This window comes from Glandiceps talaboti, chromosome 4 (genome assembly GCF_964340395.1).
Source record: "Glandiceps talaboti chromosome 4, keGlaTala1.1, whole genome shotgun sequence".
NCBI classification, from domain to species: domain Eukaryota; kingdom Metazoa; phylum Hemichordata; class Enteropneusta; family Spengelidae; genus Glandiceps; species Glandiceps talaboti.
Window position 1 is genome coordinate 6,388,494 of NC_135552.1, and position 18,052 is coordinate 6,406,545.

Consider the following 18,052-nt stretch of genomic DNA (forward strand, 5'->3'; position numbering starts at 1 on the left):
ATCTACACAGAGTTTGCTATTGTTACCACATGTGCATTGTTTACACTGTCTGCCTGCCTATGCATGTATGTTTGTCTGTCTGTCTGTCTGTCTGTCTGTCTGTCTGTCTGTCTGTCTGTCTGTCTGTGGACATGATCACCCCAAATCTACTTCATCAATTTTCTAGCATTTGATATACATCTCATTGTGATTGCAAGAACTTTAAAGGCAAGATGAGCATGTATATATTTATGAGCATGTGCATAAATAATGTTTATATATAATTTGACACATCTTCAGTATTCATTCTTCAACTTTATACAACGTGCTATTTCCATTGATCATAATGCAGATCATATTTTTAATGATGCGTTGTGTGTAAAGGAGTCATTTGCATAATCATATTTACAAACACAGTATCATATATTCATAAATGGTAGCGCAGAATTTTATTGAAATTGATGGATACACTGGTGATACCAGACGTCATGTCGTAAGAACGTGTTTTATGCAAATGATCATTTGCATAATTATTGCATTTATCAATTGAGAGATACAAATTGTCATGACTGGTAAGACCAGAGTTCATATGTCGTGTAGATATTATGGATGTGATTTGCATATATCAGATTATCTATATGACTCGCCTGGGGGCATTTTGCTTGTTCAGAAGATGGTGTGTCGTTTATTTTACAAACAGCAGTAGTCACTTTTACTCACAAAAACAAGCAAGTCATGAAATATATTATATATATATTCTTATTTTTCATTTTAGGAATACAACAACTGTTTATTTATAAATAAGGAAGCTAGGTCAAAGGATGCCTTGTATTATCTCGATAGATATTTTGAGAAACTTGAGGAGCTTAGAGAAGGATTCGATGAACTGGACAATCACCTCTTTGATAAATTCAAGGGTAGGTATACACAATGCATTATACTAGACTACATTATTATATTAATGTCCATATAATGTAAATTTCGTTAATGCATTATCCCTTTGAGAAGCATCTTTGAGATATAAGTAGACAACTAAGTAAGTGTACTCTTTGGCGTATTTCAAGTGTATTGCTTGCCATAAATCTTCGTCAGTGAAAAGAACATGGCGAGAGTAATATGCCAACCAAAAGTCTTAACAATTAACATATTGTATTGACTTACACATTTCTAGAGACATTACTTAGTCGTTTTCCTATACTCCTAAACACATCTTGTTATTGTCAACAAAAACATTCATTTTTGGGCCACTAAAACTTTACCTGTGTTAGTGATACATCTTCCGTATGGCTGTGTTGGCCAAATCACGGTACCTAATAAAGGGACTGTGGCCAAATAAAATATTTCCGATTATCCGACTGACCCTAGCTATAACCATCGACCATAAACATGTTTTATTTTTTAAGATGCTGAGAATTACTTACATTTCCACGTAAACTTTCTAGCCAATTTTTAAATTCACATTCTTGGTTGTTAAGATTATAAGTTAAATTGAAACATTACAGTACAACACAGCTTGATATAGTCATTTAATTCACTTATAATTGCCTTCATTTCATCGAAATATTACACACGTGTTGTGACCAACAAGTATCGTGTCTTATAAATTGCAGCAATTTCTCAAATGAAATGAAATAAATTAAAATAAAGGCCTACCTACCCTATCTTTCTGAAGTCTTGTTATCCGGAATAAAAACACGTTTTGCTTATTTTTGCTTCCATTTTGTTTGTCTACATCCAGGGCAAAGACCTGAAATAGAAGCGATTGCGAAAGATCCAACAAACAAAAATCCCGTGTTGGAAAAATTGGGATCTTTGATACTCAAGGCTTACCTTGAAAATTCCGAATCCAGAGGTATGATACTCACCAAAACCAAAGCTTCGTGCTATGCTCTGAAGAGCTGGATTGATGAAACGGATGAACTGACTGAGTTAAATCCTGCTGTTATGGTTGGAAGTAGTGATAGTGGCGACATTCCAGGTACATAATAGGGAACTTGCAATCCAAACTGAGCATGCTCAGACGCAAAGGACTATGGGTTTATCTGTGGTTATCGTAATACCTAATCTGGAACTACTGATAAAATTAACCTCCCACAAAGATCAGGGTGACTATGAATTGATCATTCCTGGTTATAAACATTGTAACAATATTGTTTACAATGCTAATTGATTAGCATTTATTACCACATTTCCCATGATGCAACATTCAACATGGCGGGTTTGTAAGTTCCCTATTACGACAATAGCAGTTATCGTTATACACACACATACATGATTTACAACTGTTTCATTGCGACATGTTTAATATAAGTTATCAATGAACTTGATGTAACTAATCCTCACAGTAGGGTGGCGTCTCTGATAGCAGGTTTTCCGAAAGTGGTTACTCTTACAGTGTTGATTACAGGGTGAATATGCATTGTCGTAACAAAGGCACTGGTATGACCCACTTGAGTACACAAACACATACAGCATATTATTAGCTTTACTGTGCGCCTATCGTACTTTGCCGACAACGTGTTTTCTGTAGTATAACCACAATTTAGATACTATAGTAATACGATATGCAAGGTGCAGATATGACATGAAATCATGCATTTGATTACGTCATCGCAGTCCATATCCCACTGTTGGTGCAGTTAGTATAACCAACTTAAACCGTACAAAGTTGTATGAAGTCTGCTTGCATAGTTTCAATATAGAGTTTGAAATTGGGTCGGATAATTGTATTTTTCATGTACCCAATACAGCGAGAGGAAATATTGTTCACATATGAACCCATTTCGAAGACAAAACAGCTTGATTGTCAACTTGTCCAATTTACAGTTATTTTCTTCACGAAATAGTATCGACTCATCTGTTAAGATATATAATCGTGTGATTTACGGCAGGTATGACTCAAGAACAACAAGCCAGGGTTCTGGAAAAGTTTGAAGAGGGATACCATAAGATTATCGTGTGCACGAGTGTTGGTCAGGAAGGTATAGATATCAAGCAATGTAACCTCGTCCTCAGATACAACTTTTCAACCAATGAAATTGGACGTATTCAGGCAAAAGGTAAATGTCCCTGTTTCTTAAAGATCTTTTGTTGAGCGCTAAGCTTTGTTGACTTTCAGAAACATGAATCCAAAAATGGAAGCCTTGCTAGATGTCAAATATTCTTGTGGCGTAGTACATCGCAATCACAAACTATTGTTCCAGCTAAAGCATTTTCAATGTAGATTGCTAGGTGTATGTCTGTCGTGTAGTCAGTTAATACTTCAGTACCGGTAGATAGTTATGTCATCTGATGAAACTCACATGTCACATTTACTCACACGATGCGTTACCAAATTATTTGGTGTCAAGGAAAGGGAAAATGTGTGTATTGGAAAAACTACACCATCTTAGAAGTGATTATAAGACAACCAAAGACAATTGCGTATGCAAAGAAAAAAATGCATTTTCGGCATTTACTAACGCCGTTGTTTTACGTTGTTACGCAGCATATACAATGTAGTTACTGTTTGACCAATCAAAGTTCTGCAAAGCGCAATTGCCGGTTATTCACACTTGTGATCGTACGAATGCAGATATTCTTAGGGAACAGTTAGCACATCGCAGTCATGATGGAAGACACCGACTTTTAGAGAGCCATCAGGACCAGATAATGAATTATATTATGTTATGTAATGCATTCATGATATATAGTTCGATATAGAACTTCAGCGCTGACATGTCCATCTGTCTGTCTGTCCGTTTTACAGGTAGAAGCAGAGCTAAAGACGGGCACACATATCTTGTCACCAGAAGTGACACTAAAGTGAAACGACAGGAAGAAATAAATGTGTTCAGGGAGCATTTGATGTATGAAGCTATACGTGAAATCACAAAGATGTCAAACGATGAATTTGTGGCTAAAGTACAGCACATCCAGAAAAATGATATTGATCGGTGTGCATCCCCAGCTGCGTTTGAGACAAAAGAAATCCCGACGATTCCCGTAACTTTCAGATGTGGAAGATGTAAAAAAACAGCATGTCTATCATCCGATTTCAGGGTTCTTAATAATTCTCACCATATTGTTGTGAATGAAAGGTTCTGTAAAGAAGAAATTACAATCAAAGAGGAAAGAAATAAGAGGAAGATTGATGATTTGTTTTTCAAAGAAGGTAGAGTACGCTGTATAAAATGTATGTACGACTGGGGAAGCATGGCCAGGGTTCCATTGCTCAAAGATGGGGTTTTCCCAATCCTAAGAGTCAGAAGCTTTGAGTTGGAAATACCAGGACATGGTCGGAAACAGTACCAGAAATGGCGGGAAATACCATTTGGCATTGAGCCTGTCAAAATTCCAGGGAAATCTTCAAAAGGCGAAACGGGGGCAAGAGATCGCGAAGAGGAATAGTCATGCAGTGGCGCTTTTTGAGCGATTGTACGTACATTAAGGGAGTGCGATTGTACAAATTGTGTACTTGTATGCCAAATAAGGCAATAATCGCCAGAGCCGTTATCTATTACCGGCTGATGTTGAATTGAAGGACTTGCTGAAACAACCTCCCCGGCCTTGCTCACAAAATGTCAACCTCTCTCACCCCTACCCCACCCCCACCCCCGTTCAATTACATGTTTAAGTCCCTGCATACCTACTCAAACTCCACAATTGTTAATCAAAGACCATATATAGTGGTCTGAGGTCTGATCAAAGACATTTTGAAGTTCCATTTCTGAATCCGTATCTATCTATAATCCAACTCTGTATACAACATTTATCATTGCTGTGATATGTTTAGTTTACTAAATATTTGTAAAAAAAAAAATCAAGCCACAGAATTTTTGAAAGTTTGCATAGGTGTAGATATCTTAATTTGTCTACAGACGAAGACTACTATAATATACATAATTTACTCCCACTTTTCAATTATTGTAGGCTATATTTTTACTTTGATATGACTACAAGTATATAGCGAACATCGGAATGTTTAGCCAGATAAGTATTTTCCAATAAGACAAATTATACGTACCGTCACGTGATATGAAGTAACCCATAGTGCTAGTGTTGGTACAGTTTCCCTCAAAATTACTCCACTTTTTCATGTAAGTATAATATCCTTCGATAGCCAATTGTAAATTGTGATGAGAATACCTAAACACTTAACATATTCTGTATTATTCTGTTTGACAGTTTTGTTATTAAATCAAAATAAAACAAAATTTTGGTGACACCTTTGTTGTTTATTTGTGTGCTATACACAGGGTGCAGCGAGCATGTAACTGATTGCTCGCTGCACCCTGTGTGCTATCCTGATACATAAGTCACAGGTTTACATGTCAGTATAAATATCAATGGGGCTATTACCAAATATCACATCTTCTTTCAACTTATTCCCCATCTTATCATTCATGTACGACTCCTTTATATCTACACTAGCTGCAGTTAGGACATTTTCTTCATCAAATGATATATTCACTAAAAAATCAGTAAAAATTGTTACTTTTTAAGTAACTTTAACAGTAAGTATCTGATAAAATGGCCTTATTTTAATTCCTATGTTCCTACACATCCACATATAAAATTCAGAAGGGGCGATGGATGGATCAATGTCTTGAGTGTCCTCTATATATTACCTTCTCCTTTCTTCTTCTTTCACAATAATTGATAGTTCAACATATCAAATAAGTTATTACAATGTCTTCAACATGTACATCAGTATACAATGTATCTCTTAAAATTCATTGTTCACCAAAGATTAGTTTTTTGGAAATGGTATATGAGACGGAATTTATTCAGCGGATAATCTATCTAGCAAATGACATTAACTATGAATCTAGCTACGATACCTTGCATCACATATCATATTCACAATCTCAGAATCTCAAAATACTTGTCAACATAACGCATCACTCTAATTGCGTCATGCTTGCTTGGTTTCCCCACTCAATCAATCGATCGATCGATCGATCGATCGATCAGTCAGTCAGTCAGTCAGTCAGTCAGTCAGTCAGTCAGTCAGTCAGTCAGTCAGTCAGTCAGTCAGTCAGTCAATCAATCAATCAATCAATCAATCAATCAATCGATCGATCGATCGATCGATCGATCGATCGATCGATCGATCAATCAATCAATCAATCAATCAAATAACCAATAAGCCAACAAACTAATCAACCAACGAACCAACTAATCAATCAATCAATCAATCAATCAATCAACCAACCAACCAACCAATTAATTATTGATTGATTAATTAATTAATTAATTAATTAATTAATTAATCAAAAAACACCCAACCAACCAACCAACCACACCAATTAATCAATCAATCACATGGCTATCAATTACGACTTTATAATAAGAGACACGGTTTGAGCAATGGAGACAAGACAGAGTATAACTGTTGTTCACATTTAGTAGTGATAACAAGTCAAGGTACTAAGCACCTTGATTTTCATTTCAGACATTTATTGTTTTGATGATAACAAATAACAGTGCAGTAAGGATCCTTCATAATATAAGATGCCATGGCCATGGATGTATCGAATCTACAGAGCAGGATTTTAACATTAAATTTATTATTCTTTTGTTTGAATTATGCAAAATATTTTTCTTTTTTTCAAAATATGAATGACACAAATCATAACCGAGGTGAAAGAAGTCTTTCCATATTGGCGAATTCCTGGTAAAGTATCGTTAATAGTAAACAGTACCAAGACATTTGATATAATACTTTTCTTGGAAGTAGATCTTTTGCATACTAACTTCATAAACACGTGATCAAGCTGTCCAATGGCACGCGTTTACTAGTGTGTCCTGAAGTACAGGGGTCATAAACGCGTAGACGGGACTTTCCCCTCCACACCGAATGACTAACTTGTAACAACAACGTAACTCACAATATGGCGACAGAGGCGGCAAAATTCCTGGAGCAAATTGACGCAAATTTCTTGAACTGTGGAATTTGCATTGAACGATACCAACTTGCTAAAGGTTTGCCATGTATGCACAGTTTCTGTGAAAAGTGCCTTTCAACACTAGCAGATAGGAATTCCACTTTACTCTGTCCTCTGTGTCGGGAGAAAATCACATTACCAGCTGGGGGAGTGGCAGACCTACCAAACAACTTCTTTCTCAATGAATTGGTAAGGCATTTCAACGAACGAGAAGAAAAGGTGACAGAATCAAACACATGTGTTGGGTGCAGAGAGGGGGACAACACTCTAAGATGCATAGAATGTGGAATATTCTTCTGCGGTAGTTGTGCACGTACACACCAGAATATTCCACTGACCCGTACACATCTACTGATGTCAGTAGACGATTTCACTACAGCCAAGTCGAGTGACCCAGCTTTAGTACAACCACCGATGTACTGCAGTAAACATCCTACCCAGCCGGTGAAGTTTTACTGCGATACATGTGATGTTCCCATCTGCCTTGAATGTACCGCCCTTGATCATAAAATAACAGAACACAGTTATCGCTACCTTAAGGATGCAGCTGCAGAATATACGAGAGAGTTGAGGAAATGTTGACCAAACTTAAAATGAAAGAAAAAGAAGCAAAGACTGGTAAGCAAGCTGTAGAACGTATGTCACAGTCTTTGGATAGCCGTATTCGTGTTGAAGAAAAGAAACTCAACGACCACATGGAAAATGTTGTTATGGAAATAACTCGCATGGTGGCTGTGATACGAGAAAATGGAAAACAGTTGATGACACAACTAAGAGAAGAATATGAAAACAGAAGACAAAAACTGGAAGCACAGCATAAAGAACTTGACATTGCTGAAAACTATCTGGCCAATGTAGTAGAATTTGCAGAGGAACTGATGCATGATAGGAATGCTGCAAAGATGATGTCATCAACGAAGGGAATGATGTCACACATGAAAGAACTGATAGCCATTGAAGTGAAAAGTGAACCAATCGAGGATGACAACATAGAGTTCAAGAGGTCAGAAGACTCCCTTAAAAACAAGTCTTTGGGAGTGATTGTAACCACTGCTGATATCCAGTATAAACTCAGTGACATTCCTAAAGTTGTAAGAATCAATGAGAAGATTCAGACAACTTTAACGAGAAAAGACAAGTCTGCCAAGAAGAAGACAGAAAGTGTGAAGAAAGAAGACATCAAAGCAGTGATGAAGACACCTGACAACAAGATAAAGGATGTGTAAGTTAGAGACAGTAACAATGACACATTCTCAGTGAGATACACTGGTACCATGACAGGATGTCATGAACTATCAGTCAAAGTTAGAAATAAACCAATAGAATTAGAAGGGTCACCTGTTATAATCAAAGTTATTCCCAAGAGGGGGTTAGTAAGGAAGATAGGACAGCAAGGCACTGGGAAGGGTAAGTTAAAAAACACTTGGGGATTGGATCTTATCAGAAACAGATATGCTGTAGTTTGTGATAAAGGTAATAATAGGTTGCAGTTGTTTGATGTAACTACTGGTAAGGATACACAAACTATTGAGTTTAACTTAGGTCAACCATGCAAACCAAGGTATGTTGCCATTTCAGCCAAGGGTTACATTTTCTTTACAGGCATTGGCACTAAACAAGTCATTGTTTGTGATGAGAATGGTAAATGGATCGGATGCTTTGGGATGGGAACCCTTAGCAACCCAATGGGCATTGCCATCAATCCAATCAATGGTAGAGTGTATGTAGCTGACAGTACAGCTCATTGTATAAAAATCTTTGAACAAGATGGTACATATATAATGTCATTTGGTAACCTGGGTGATGGGGATGCTGAGTTTAATCAACCCGTTGGTGTTACTGTATCAATGAATGGTAACATTATTGTGAGTGATAGTAATAACAGTCGCATTCAACTTGTTAATAGTGATTGTAAATTTCTGCACAAATTTGGTAGTTGGGGTGATAGTGTTGGTCAGTTCAATAACCCATGGGATGTGACCACAGATAGTGGTTGCAACATTTATGTCAGTAATTGGGGCAATGGCAAAGTTCAGAAGTTTGATTGTCATGGAAATTTCATCTGTCGTATTGACAGTGATGGGGATGGGTTAAAAAATGCTATTGGTATCTGTGTTACCGATGATGAGCCATGTGAAGTCTTTGTAGCTGACGATGGCAATAAATGTATCAGGGTGTATTCACAGTGAATGAGTTCCTCACTGTGAACATCATGATATGTGGTACACTGTGTCAACTGAGGTGTTCATGTCAGTGACCAGATAACCACTTGTAAGATGAGAAGTTGGACTTGGTCGTTACAGCACAATTGATTTACAAAGTCCAAACCAGTGATTATTAATTATAGATCATTGTCGCTACCAATACAATGTTAAATATTTGCATTTCAAAGAAAATATGTAACAATAAAATGTAACCTTTAGACATTTGTCTCTATGGCATTATAGAAATACCTAATAATAGCCTTCCTTAAAGTGATAGAAACTAGGAAAATAAAAACAACAAACTTAATCCTTGTGGACAATTTGCATCTATTTACAGAGATTTGTTTACCATTATACCAAGGTAACTATAAACAGCACTATATAATGAGACTATACCATAAACAGTGGTTTGTGGGCTAAGTTGTGAGTTTGTAGTTCTCTTCAATTCAGTCAATATAAATATATATATATATATATATATATATATATATATATATATATATATATATATATATATATATATATATATATATATATATATATATATATATATATATATATATATATATCGAAATTTGATACATCGGTCCAGTTAGTACAAAATTATCACAGAAAACATCTTTATAGATCAAGCTTCAAACAGCTTATTTACATATATCATTGCTGTATACAATGAGTGTTTAATGATATCTTTAACTTTCTGTGACTTCAGTGTCAGTACTATTCTTTACTTTGATTGGTCAATACTATCACCACAGGTGTCTAGTATTGTGAAATGTGAGTGACTCGTTCTAGTAATCTACACGGACATATTGATCATTTTTTGGGAGTGTGTTTTGTGAATAGCTGTAATCAATTCTCTCTAACAAGTGTAAAGTAATTGACTTCATGGTGTTGAAATTTATCAATTTTGAAGGAGCAAATAAAGTTTTAACGAAAAAGGAATATTTGTTCTGTTCATGAATCAACATCACTGATTGTATGATAGCGACCCCAAGAGCATATATCAGAACAAAAATTGTTTATTGCTTAAATTTGGGAACTTCAATAAAATGAATTGCTTGAGGTTTCTTTCTAATATTTAGCACAACTGAACTGATAAGAAGTGTTATTCTGCAGATTTTCTTCAAATATTTTGACACAATTGGCCCTAGCAACCATGACCACGCCCTTAGCAACAACCAAATAGTATATTTTTGTCAAATAAAAATATCATCTCAGTGGCAAGTTAACATTCAAAAAATGTATGCAAATATCCCTAGCAACCATGACCATGCCCATAGCAACAGCCAGATGGTGTATTTCAAATAAGATATTAATAGACAATTGAATAAACATTCATAAAATGTATGAAAATTTGCCTAGCAACAAGACCACGCCAATAGCAACAGCCAGACAATCACATATATTGCAAAGATAACAGGAATTAATAGGCATAAAACATTCAAAAAATATATGTATGCCTAGCAACAAGACCACACCCATAGTAACAGCCAAATGATCATGTACATAGCAAAGATAACAGGGATTAATAGACAAATGAATAAACATTCAAAAAATGTATGCAAATGTTCCTAGAAACAAGACCACGCCCATAGCAACAGCCAAATTATCACGTATATTGCAAAGATAACATCAGGGATTCATAGACAAGTGAACATTCAAAAACTGTATGCAAATATGTCTAGCAACATGACCATGCCCATAGCAACAGCCAAATGATCACATATATTGCAAAGATAACAACATGGTTGGATACGATAGGCAACTGGATAGTCTTTCAGCAAATGAACATCTATACCTAGCATGGATCAACATGTGGATAAACATTTTTTAAAACTGTACAGTTGTGCTACAACACCATTGGCGCTATTTTTAATTGTCATCTCTAAATCACTCAGAATGTTGACGTATAATTATGAAATAAAAGGATCACAAACATGCAGACACACACATATACTTTCCTTTAAAATATTATTTTTCAAAATTGTTTGCCAACCGACCTATCATTTGTTACAATGAGAAAATACTGAATTAAGTACAAGCAATCTAATATTCAATACTCATTTTTACATCCTAAGTTTCCTAAAAACTATCATGCCAACAACAACAAACAGAAACCGATTCTCAATATCCAAAAATTCATGATTTATTGTAAATATTTCTATTTTACAGTTGTAACATTCATAACTACAAAAAATGAACAACACAGCATCACTGTCATCACACACAGAGACGATTTATGTAACACACATATATGAATCTGCAAAAATATAATTTGATAAATTTCAACTTGAAAGTTCTCCTTTCAAAGTAAATGATTTGCTAAAGTGAAATAATGTAATTAATATGTCTTTAAAATTAACAATTTCAATTATTGTTTTTCATACAAAAACTTGAAATGTGTAATATGTGATACATGTATAGTTTTTGTTCATTTATTGACTCTCGTGGCATGAGTGTCTTACCCCTAAATTCTATGGAAATGTATAATAGCTACAGAAAATATTTATACTGGTATATGACAACAAATTATGATAAGATCTATGATTAATCTGATATATATAAAACTTTGAAAACAAAACAAAACAGACAGTAAAGGGAAACAGTCCACAGATTTACTACAACTTTTTTGTTACTGTAAAAGCTTTTTGAATAGCTCCTTGAATTGTTAACTTACTTAGGCATGGACAGAATATTCACCTGTAATATTGATAAACACTATCACTTAGTTTTCGTGATATCAATTCTTGATATCGACTGAACAGTCACTTGTAACGTTAACATACTCCATTGCTTAGTTTTGGTGATGTAATTCCTTGACTCTAAGAAATGACATCATTCATTCATTCCTACATCATTCTGTATCAAATTCTGATATCCTATTGCAATTATTAAGAATGATTTCAAACAATAACTACATCTACAATAATGCATATAACATTTGATAGGAATCTAAAATGACCAAAGAAAACATTAAGTGGGCATAAGCTGACTTAACACTTTTTTCTTTTTTTCTTTTTTTTTTTTTTGGGGGGGGGGGGGTACTTTTTGTGGCATGTTAAACGATACCTGCAGTATTCTACTTACTGAAGCATACTTAACCATCTCTTGTGAATGGTGAAACTCAAACCTGGTATACTGGCAATGATTCAACATCTTGGGTTAGCATATGCATACTAGTAATATGTCAAGGAAACCACTCTGTTATCAACTGGATTATCAATGCCACCAGATAATTTTTAATGCCTGCATCAATACTAGCATTACACTAAACTAGTTTAATCAAGGTTTTATGTATTAAAGTGTTTGCACCCAAGCAAAAAGTTTATAAACTCAGCTTGATAGTTGTAGACTGTGTCCCTTTAAAAAGTTCTCTGCTTTTTTCGTTGCTGTTCATGAGTCTTCTAAATAAGACTCTAATTAAGAGTGAAGTTAAACCTTCAAAAGAACAAAGTGAAAAACTTGAAGGAATCAAAACAAAATCATTTGACTTCAAGAATTGTTGAGTAGGATCAATACTTTTCAATGAACATAGGACGATAAATGGATCGCTAAAAAATTAGTTAATATTCATGCCAGAAGACTACCAAGAAATAACTTCTATGTATTAACTGGAGACTTGTGTCACAGTAAAAAGTAAGGTGTTCATACATGATCTATTTCAAGGGTTTTATCTTATCAAGAAGAGTCGATAAAAGTCTCTTCAAACTGTGTAATGCATAATCGGAAATGTTTAGCAAAGTAGCATTCTATGAATAATAGTAACATCTTGTCTTAAGAGTGACAAAATGATCACTTAGTTTTCATTAAAACGACCCCAAATAAATGTAAAGTCTAAAAGTTTATAATGTCAAGAAGTATGGCACAAAAGAAAGTGTAAACCACTTTAAAATCTTCAAATAAAAATCTGTCCAGTTTTGAGGCATTTAGGCCACTAAACCTTAGAAGGCTTGTTTCTCATCACATTGTTACTGCTTTCCTGCTAAAAACAAAACAAACTAAAAATAACATTGCACTAAAAATTCTACTCCATGTTTATAACAAGTAACAAGTTCATACCCAGGAAGTACTCATGATTGTATTCTCACCTATCATCCCTATTCCCTACCATATACATCCACCCAATCATGCAAAAACAATAGGAATATACCATTTATGAGGGGTGTATGACACAACACACTATTATTAAAGTGATACCACCTTACAAGTTACAGTACTCAGTACAACAAATCAGACAAATTACTTTTCACAGTGACATGATTGGGGGTTTCAAAATCACTGGATAAGCACACAAAACCTTCAGAATAAAAAACAAATTACTTGTGTATATATAGAATAATATAAATAATTTCTGTCTTAAATCTGATCATTAAAAATTTTAGTAAAACGTTCATACTGTACGAAACAGCAAAATATTCATTAATATCAAGCAGACCTATGGCTTGAAAATCTACACAGACTTAGGGATGCCTCTTTCATAATCTCAAAAATAGTCTTTTCCCACCGAAAATATTTTTGAACAGTAATTTTTTCACTTTCTGAAATTTCTACTCTCCCTTCCAAGTTACTCCAAATAAGTTGTTGCTTTTAGCAACTTTGACATTTCCTGCCAAAATATCATAAAGAAATCCTTGTTTTACATTTAACTGCTACTTGACTGTTAATATGACTGAACAGAAATATTCATTTTTCTGTGACATTTTAGAAAATTCCTAATGCATTTTTGACTGAAATCAAAAGAAAATTGTGCTCAAAAAATAAACTTACATCAAAGTTTTACTGAAAATTTATCAATAATCACATGAAATAACATGTTGCATCTTGGCAAGAGAAATTTGTGAGCGGAATAATTAACAATGTGCACAGTAGTCAAACATACAGAGGAACAAAACTGAAAACTAAAATGTGATATCCATAGTTTAGCTGTACAGACAATACAACACCTCAACATATTGCATATTCTCAAAGCTTGTGGAATTAAAATGGAATTTTCCATGTACAGCTTTGATTCATGCAAAAAATGAATTCTGACCATGTATACTGACATCAAATATTATGGACTAGTCTATATTTTGTCGAGAAGTACTGAAGCTATAATTTTGTTAAACAAAAAAATATTTATTTTCTCTGCCTAAATTACTGGAGAAGACAAACACAAGGCAAATAACCAGCTCCTGACATTTGTCTTACAACTATTGTTTCCATTGGCATTTGCCCTCAAATATATCACATACTTTCAAAAAAAAATCAAAATGGAAAATTACTGAATCTTCAAGAAAATTACTCTAAAACTTGCACAGTTATATTTTTACTATTGTCAATGAAAAAGAACTTTTCATGCATATCTTTGTGGTCATATTATCACGCTTTAACTTTCCAGTTTCAGCTTTGTTATCACAACCAAATATTTCTTGGCGACGGAACCATGAACACTGATACAGGCAGCGTGATTTTCTTCTGCAGCTTGGTGTAGTAGAAGCTTGTATACACTGTAGACTGTGATTTGGAGTGATTATTGCCAGCTAGCATGATGGTGTCTCATTACTTTACAGGATTCTTCAATGCATTTTAGTATGTGTTTGCCTAATTCATAAAGTCGGTAGAATTCATCAATGCAAAGTACGTGTGTAATTGATTCATAGAACTTTATAGAATTTCTCAATTCAAAGTGTTAAATCAGTTGATAGAGCTTTAGATAATTCCTACATGAAAAGGTGTTCGGTAATTTACAAAACTTTATAGAATTCCAAAATGCAAAATGAGTGCTAGGCTACTCCATAGAACTTTATAGAATTCCAAATGCAAAATGAGTGCTTCAGGGTTTTTTTCAAAACATACACAAATCTCAGCAATAGTCGACTCTTTTTATAGAAAAGTCACAGACAAGCTACTAAAAATCAAGCGACTAAAAAAATTCAAAAATAAAATCTCACACCTTAATGTCTTGATTTAAACTCTGACCCACATAGAAAAGTCTTGACAGACTACTCATTGGTCTGAGATTTAGAAAAGTCTTGACGGCCTACTCATTGACGCTAGCAAAATAAAAAGACTTTGTACTGTCGACAAGGTACTATTAACTTTGCAGGAGCTGACATAAATACAATTGAAGTCAGGTATTACAGAAACTAGAATTATCAGTTTGCACAAAGTTGACAAAATAATACCGAGCAGTTTATGATATTGCTATAAAAAAAAAAAGATAAAAGACTTCCTTATTGCGTAAAAGTTAGTATTGCATGCTTCTATTATATAGTTATATAAATTTCTCTTCCCCCCATAATTTCTTTTTCTCCTCCCCTCATATTTCTTTATATAATCTATTCTAAATCTTCAGATAATTGTAAACTTCAATTTCAAAATATATTATTGGCACATTTTGACAACCCGACACATCCCCATACTCTTGCTAAGTGTTGTGATCCACCATGATAGACGGCAACAGGGTGATACCATTATTTTAGCAAGTATGGGGAGGACATGCAACATGGCAAATCTACTGTGGCCACATCAACATGATGGAGTCATTGGATTCTTTCTTGAAATCTGCCTTGGTGTAGCTGCCTTTCTGAACTTGGATGAACTTGGACTTCTTGTTGAGGTGACACATGGCTTGCGATTCTACCCGAGTGTCAAGGGTTTGATTTCTATTCCTGTAAACAAAGAAGCAGACACACATGAGAACAATGCAAAGCAAAGCAAACTGCCAGCCAATTCTAAATCAACTGATTGCTAAAGAGAAACACCACTCCAGGAAATAAAACTACAGCTGACCTATACAACTCTACAGGTTGTCTAACGGTTATCCTATACATCTCTAAAGGTTGCCTATAGGATTGGACGCCAATACGTTCATCCTCTAATGTCGATCGATAGAGATCTTAAGATTTGATGGCACAGATAGCACTAGACTAGGGGTCCTTGACTGGGCCAAGTTCACATTCAAACTCTCTGTACTTACAATGTCCAGTATTTGTTGAGAATTCCTACAAGTTCAGGTGCTCTGTTGTCACCATTTGTGTCCAAACACACAACCAGGTCATTACCACCTTCTAGCTCAATGATTACCAGCTGATCACTTCCTGGGGTCACTTTGATACCTTTGACCTTTGACATACAAGAAGTGAAGAGAACAACAGCTGGTAAACTACAACATGACAAAGGTACAGATTGCTAAGAATTATTCAAATTACCTAACATAGTCTGTAAGATATGATGTATCATGATCATGCCACTGTCACCTCAGTACCACTTCGATAGATGGCTGATTGATAAAGGCTGAATAACACAATTATCTTAGTCTACATGTTATATTATGTAGCTTGCATCCTCAGTGCAGCAAATCACACACACACACACACACACACAGACACACACAAACACACACACACACACACACACACACACACACACACACATGTGTACACATGCACACACAGTTTGACAACCCTGTTTACCTGATTTATTGGAGTGCCTGATTTCATAGCTTTGTATTTCTTCATAGGATCTAGTTTATAGATGTGTTTGTCTGTCACCAACAACGCTCTGTCTGAATTCTTGTGACGGTGATTGGTCTGTTGGTCAGATTTAAAATAAATAAGTTAAGATTACAATAAATTTAGACGAATACAACACAACATTAATATTGTAAGAACCTCTTTGTTCAACATTTAATGCATAGCTTGCACCGTACTGTAACAAGAGTACCAACCTGTGTTGTCATTGGCCCACTACATAGACAAAGAAATAGACATATGATAGCTATCATGATCACCTTCCACATTAATTTCAAAGCCATTCTGATGGCTTTCAGGAAATGTCTGTTTTTTAAAAATTTCAAAGCAAAGCGAACATTAAACACAGAATGTATATAATTATCCTAATATTACTTAATCTTTATATTCATCTTTATTTTGTTGAAATTGATCAACGTATAAAATTCAACTTTGGCCAAAATAATGGCCAATATTTATTCAGTGGCCAAAATAATGGCCAATATTTTCCAGATGCCAAAAATATTGGCCATTATTTTGATCATTGATCAGTTTCAACAAAATAAAGATGCTGCCGGACACTCAAAAATCTGCTTTTTGAAAACAGCGCCCCCTAGTGTTCAAACTAAACAAACTCTTATAAAGACAATTTAATGCATGCATCACATTCATATTATACTAGACTAGTTGAAGCTATTATCTAGGTCTTATGTATTACATAAAATCAATGATTAAACTGCAATTTCGACCCAGTAATTTTTTAATTTTTTAATTAACCTTAACATAAACCCACTTGAAGAAATGATGCAACAACTGAACTTACCTTTCTACAATGACTTGAAAAGAGAACTATGTTGAATCTATCTTGTGATTTGAGTTGTCCACAGGAGTTGACAAATGATGCTGTTTCACTGTTATGATTAACCTGTTGATCCACAACAACAAAAAAACAAACCCAATGTTTACAAGAATGAACACAATATCACCATGACAACTGTCCATTTCACTGATTCTTATCGGGTAATGAAACTCAATTTCAATTTCAAAACTTTATACTGTACACAAAGCTTGGATAAATCTAATCTGACTTTTCATTTCATTTACATTACACATTGTAAAAGTATGAACAAAAAATAGAGAATTTATAACCCTTGTCATTCTATATCACAACCAACAAGCCTCTACATCATTAGGTTCTATTGGACTCGAAATCAGATTCAAAACTTTCAAAATCATTGTTATTTTCGTAATTTTTTCACAAATTACGGTTGTTCAGGTATAATAATTTAATAATTTGCTTTCATAAAGCCTGACAAGTTTTCTCACTACAAGTTAAACACAAGTAATGACAATTCATATTTTCCTCAACTAACAAATGAAAAATAATATATGTAATACATATCTTGTCATTTCCACATTTATTTCATTGACTTTGAGATTACTA

At 34.5% G+C, this 18,052-nt stretch overlaps 3 protein-coding genes across 3 annotated transcripts in view; 2 read left to right on the forward strand and 1 right to left on the reverse strand.

The window, feature by feature from the left end:
• LOC144433774 (ATP-dependent RNA helicase DHX58-like) overlaps nucleotides 1–5,121 on the forward strand; it is a 16,762-nt gene extending 11,641 nt beyond the window's left edge. Inside the window, exons 11-14 of the mRNA XM_078122137.1 lie at nucleotides 755–896; nucleotides 1,718–1,957; nucleotides 2,871–3,038; nucleotides 3,728–5,121. Coding sequence (XP_077978263.1) covers nucleotides 755–896; nucleotides 1,718–1,957; nucleotides 2,871–3,038; nucleotides 3,728–4,368 — 1,191 coding nt within the window. The 3' untranslated portion in view covers nucleotides 4,369–5,121. The remainder of the gene's footprint in view (nucleotides 1–754; nucleotides 897–1,717; nucleotides 1,958–2,870; nucleotides 3,039–3,727) is intronic.
• Nucleotides 5,122–6,854: 1,733 nt separating this feature from the next.
• LOC144433770 (E3 ubiquitin-protein ligase TRIM56-like) lies at nucleotides 6,855–7,490 on the forward strand. The gene has a single exon (XM_078122133.1). The coding sequence runs from the start codon at nucleotides 6,855–6,857 to the stop codon at nucleotides 7,488–7,490; it is 636 nt and encodes a 211-aa protein (XP_077978259.1).
• Nucleotides 7,491–11,291: 3,801 nt separating this feature from the next.
• Nucleotides 11,292–18,052, reverse strand: part of LOC144434566 (unconventional myosin-Id-like) — a 58,707-nt gene continuing 51,946 nt past the window's right edge. Inside the window, exons 17-20 of the mRNA XM_078123035.1 lie at nucleotides 17,432–17,533; nucleotides 16,573–16,689; nucleotides 16,077–16,222; nucleotides 11,292–15,768 (exon numbers count right to left, since the gene is read on the reverse strand). Coding sequence (XP_077979161.1) covers nucleotides 15,612–15,768; nucleotides 16,077–16,222; nucleotides 16,573–16,689; nucleotides 17,432–17,533 — 522 coding nt within the window. The 3' untranslated portion in view covers nucleotides 11,292–15,611. The remainder of the gene's footprint in view (nucleotides 15,769–16,076; nucleotides 16,223–16,572; nucleotides 16,690–17,431; nucleotides 17,534–18,052) is intronic.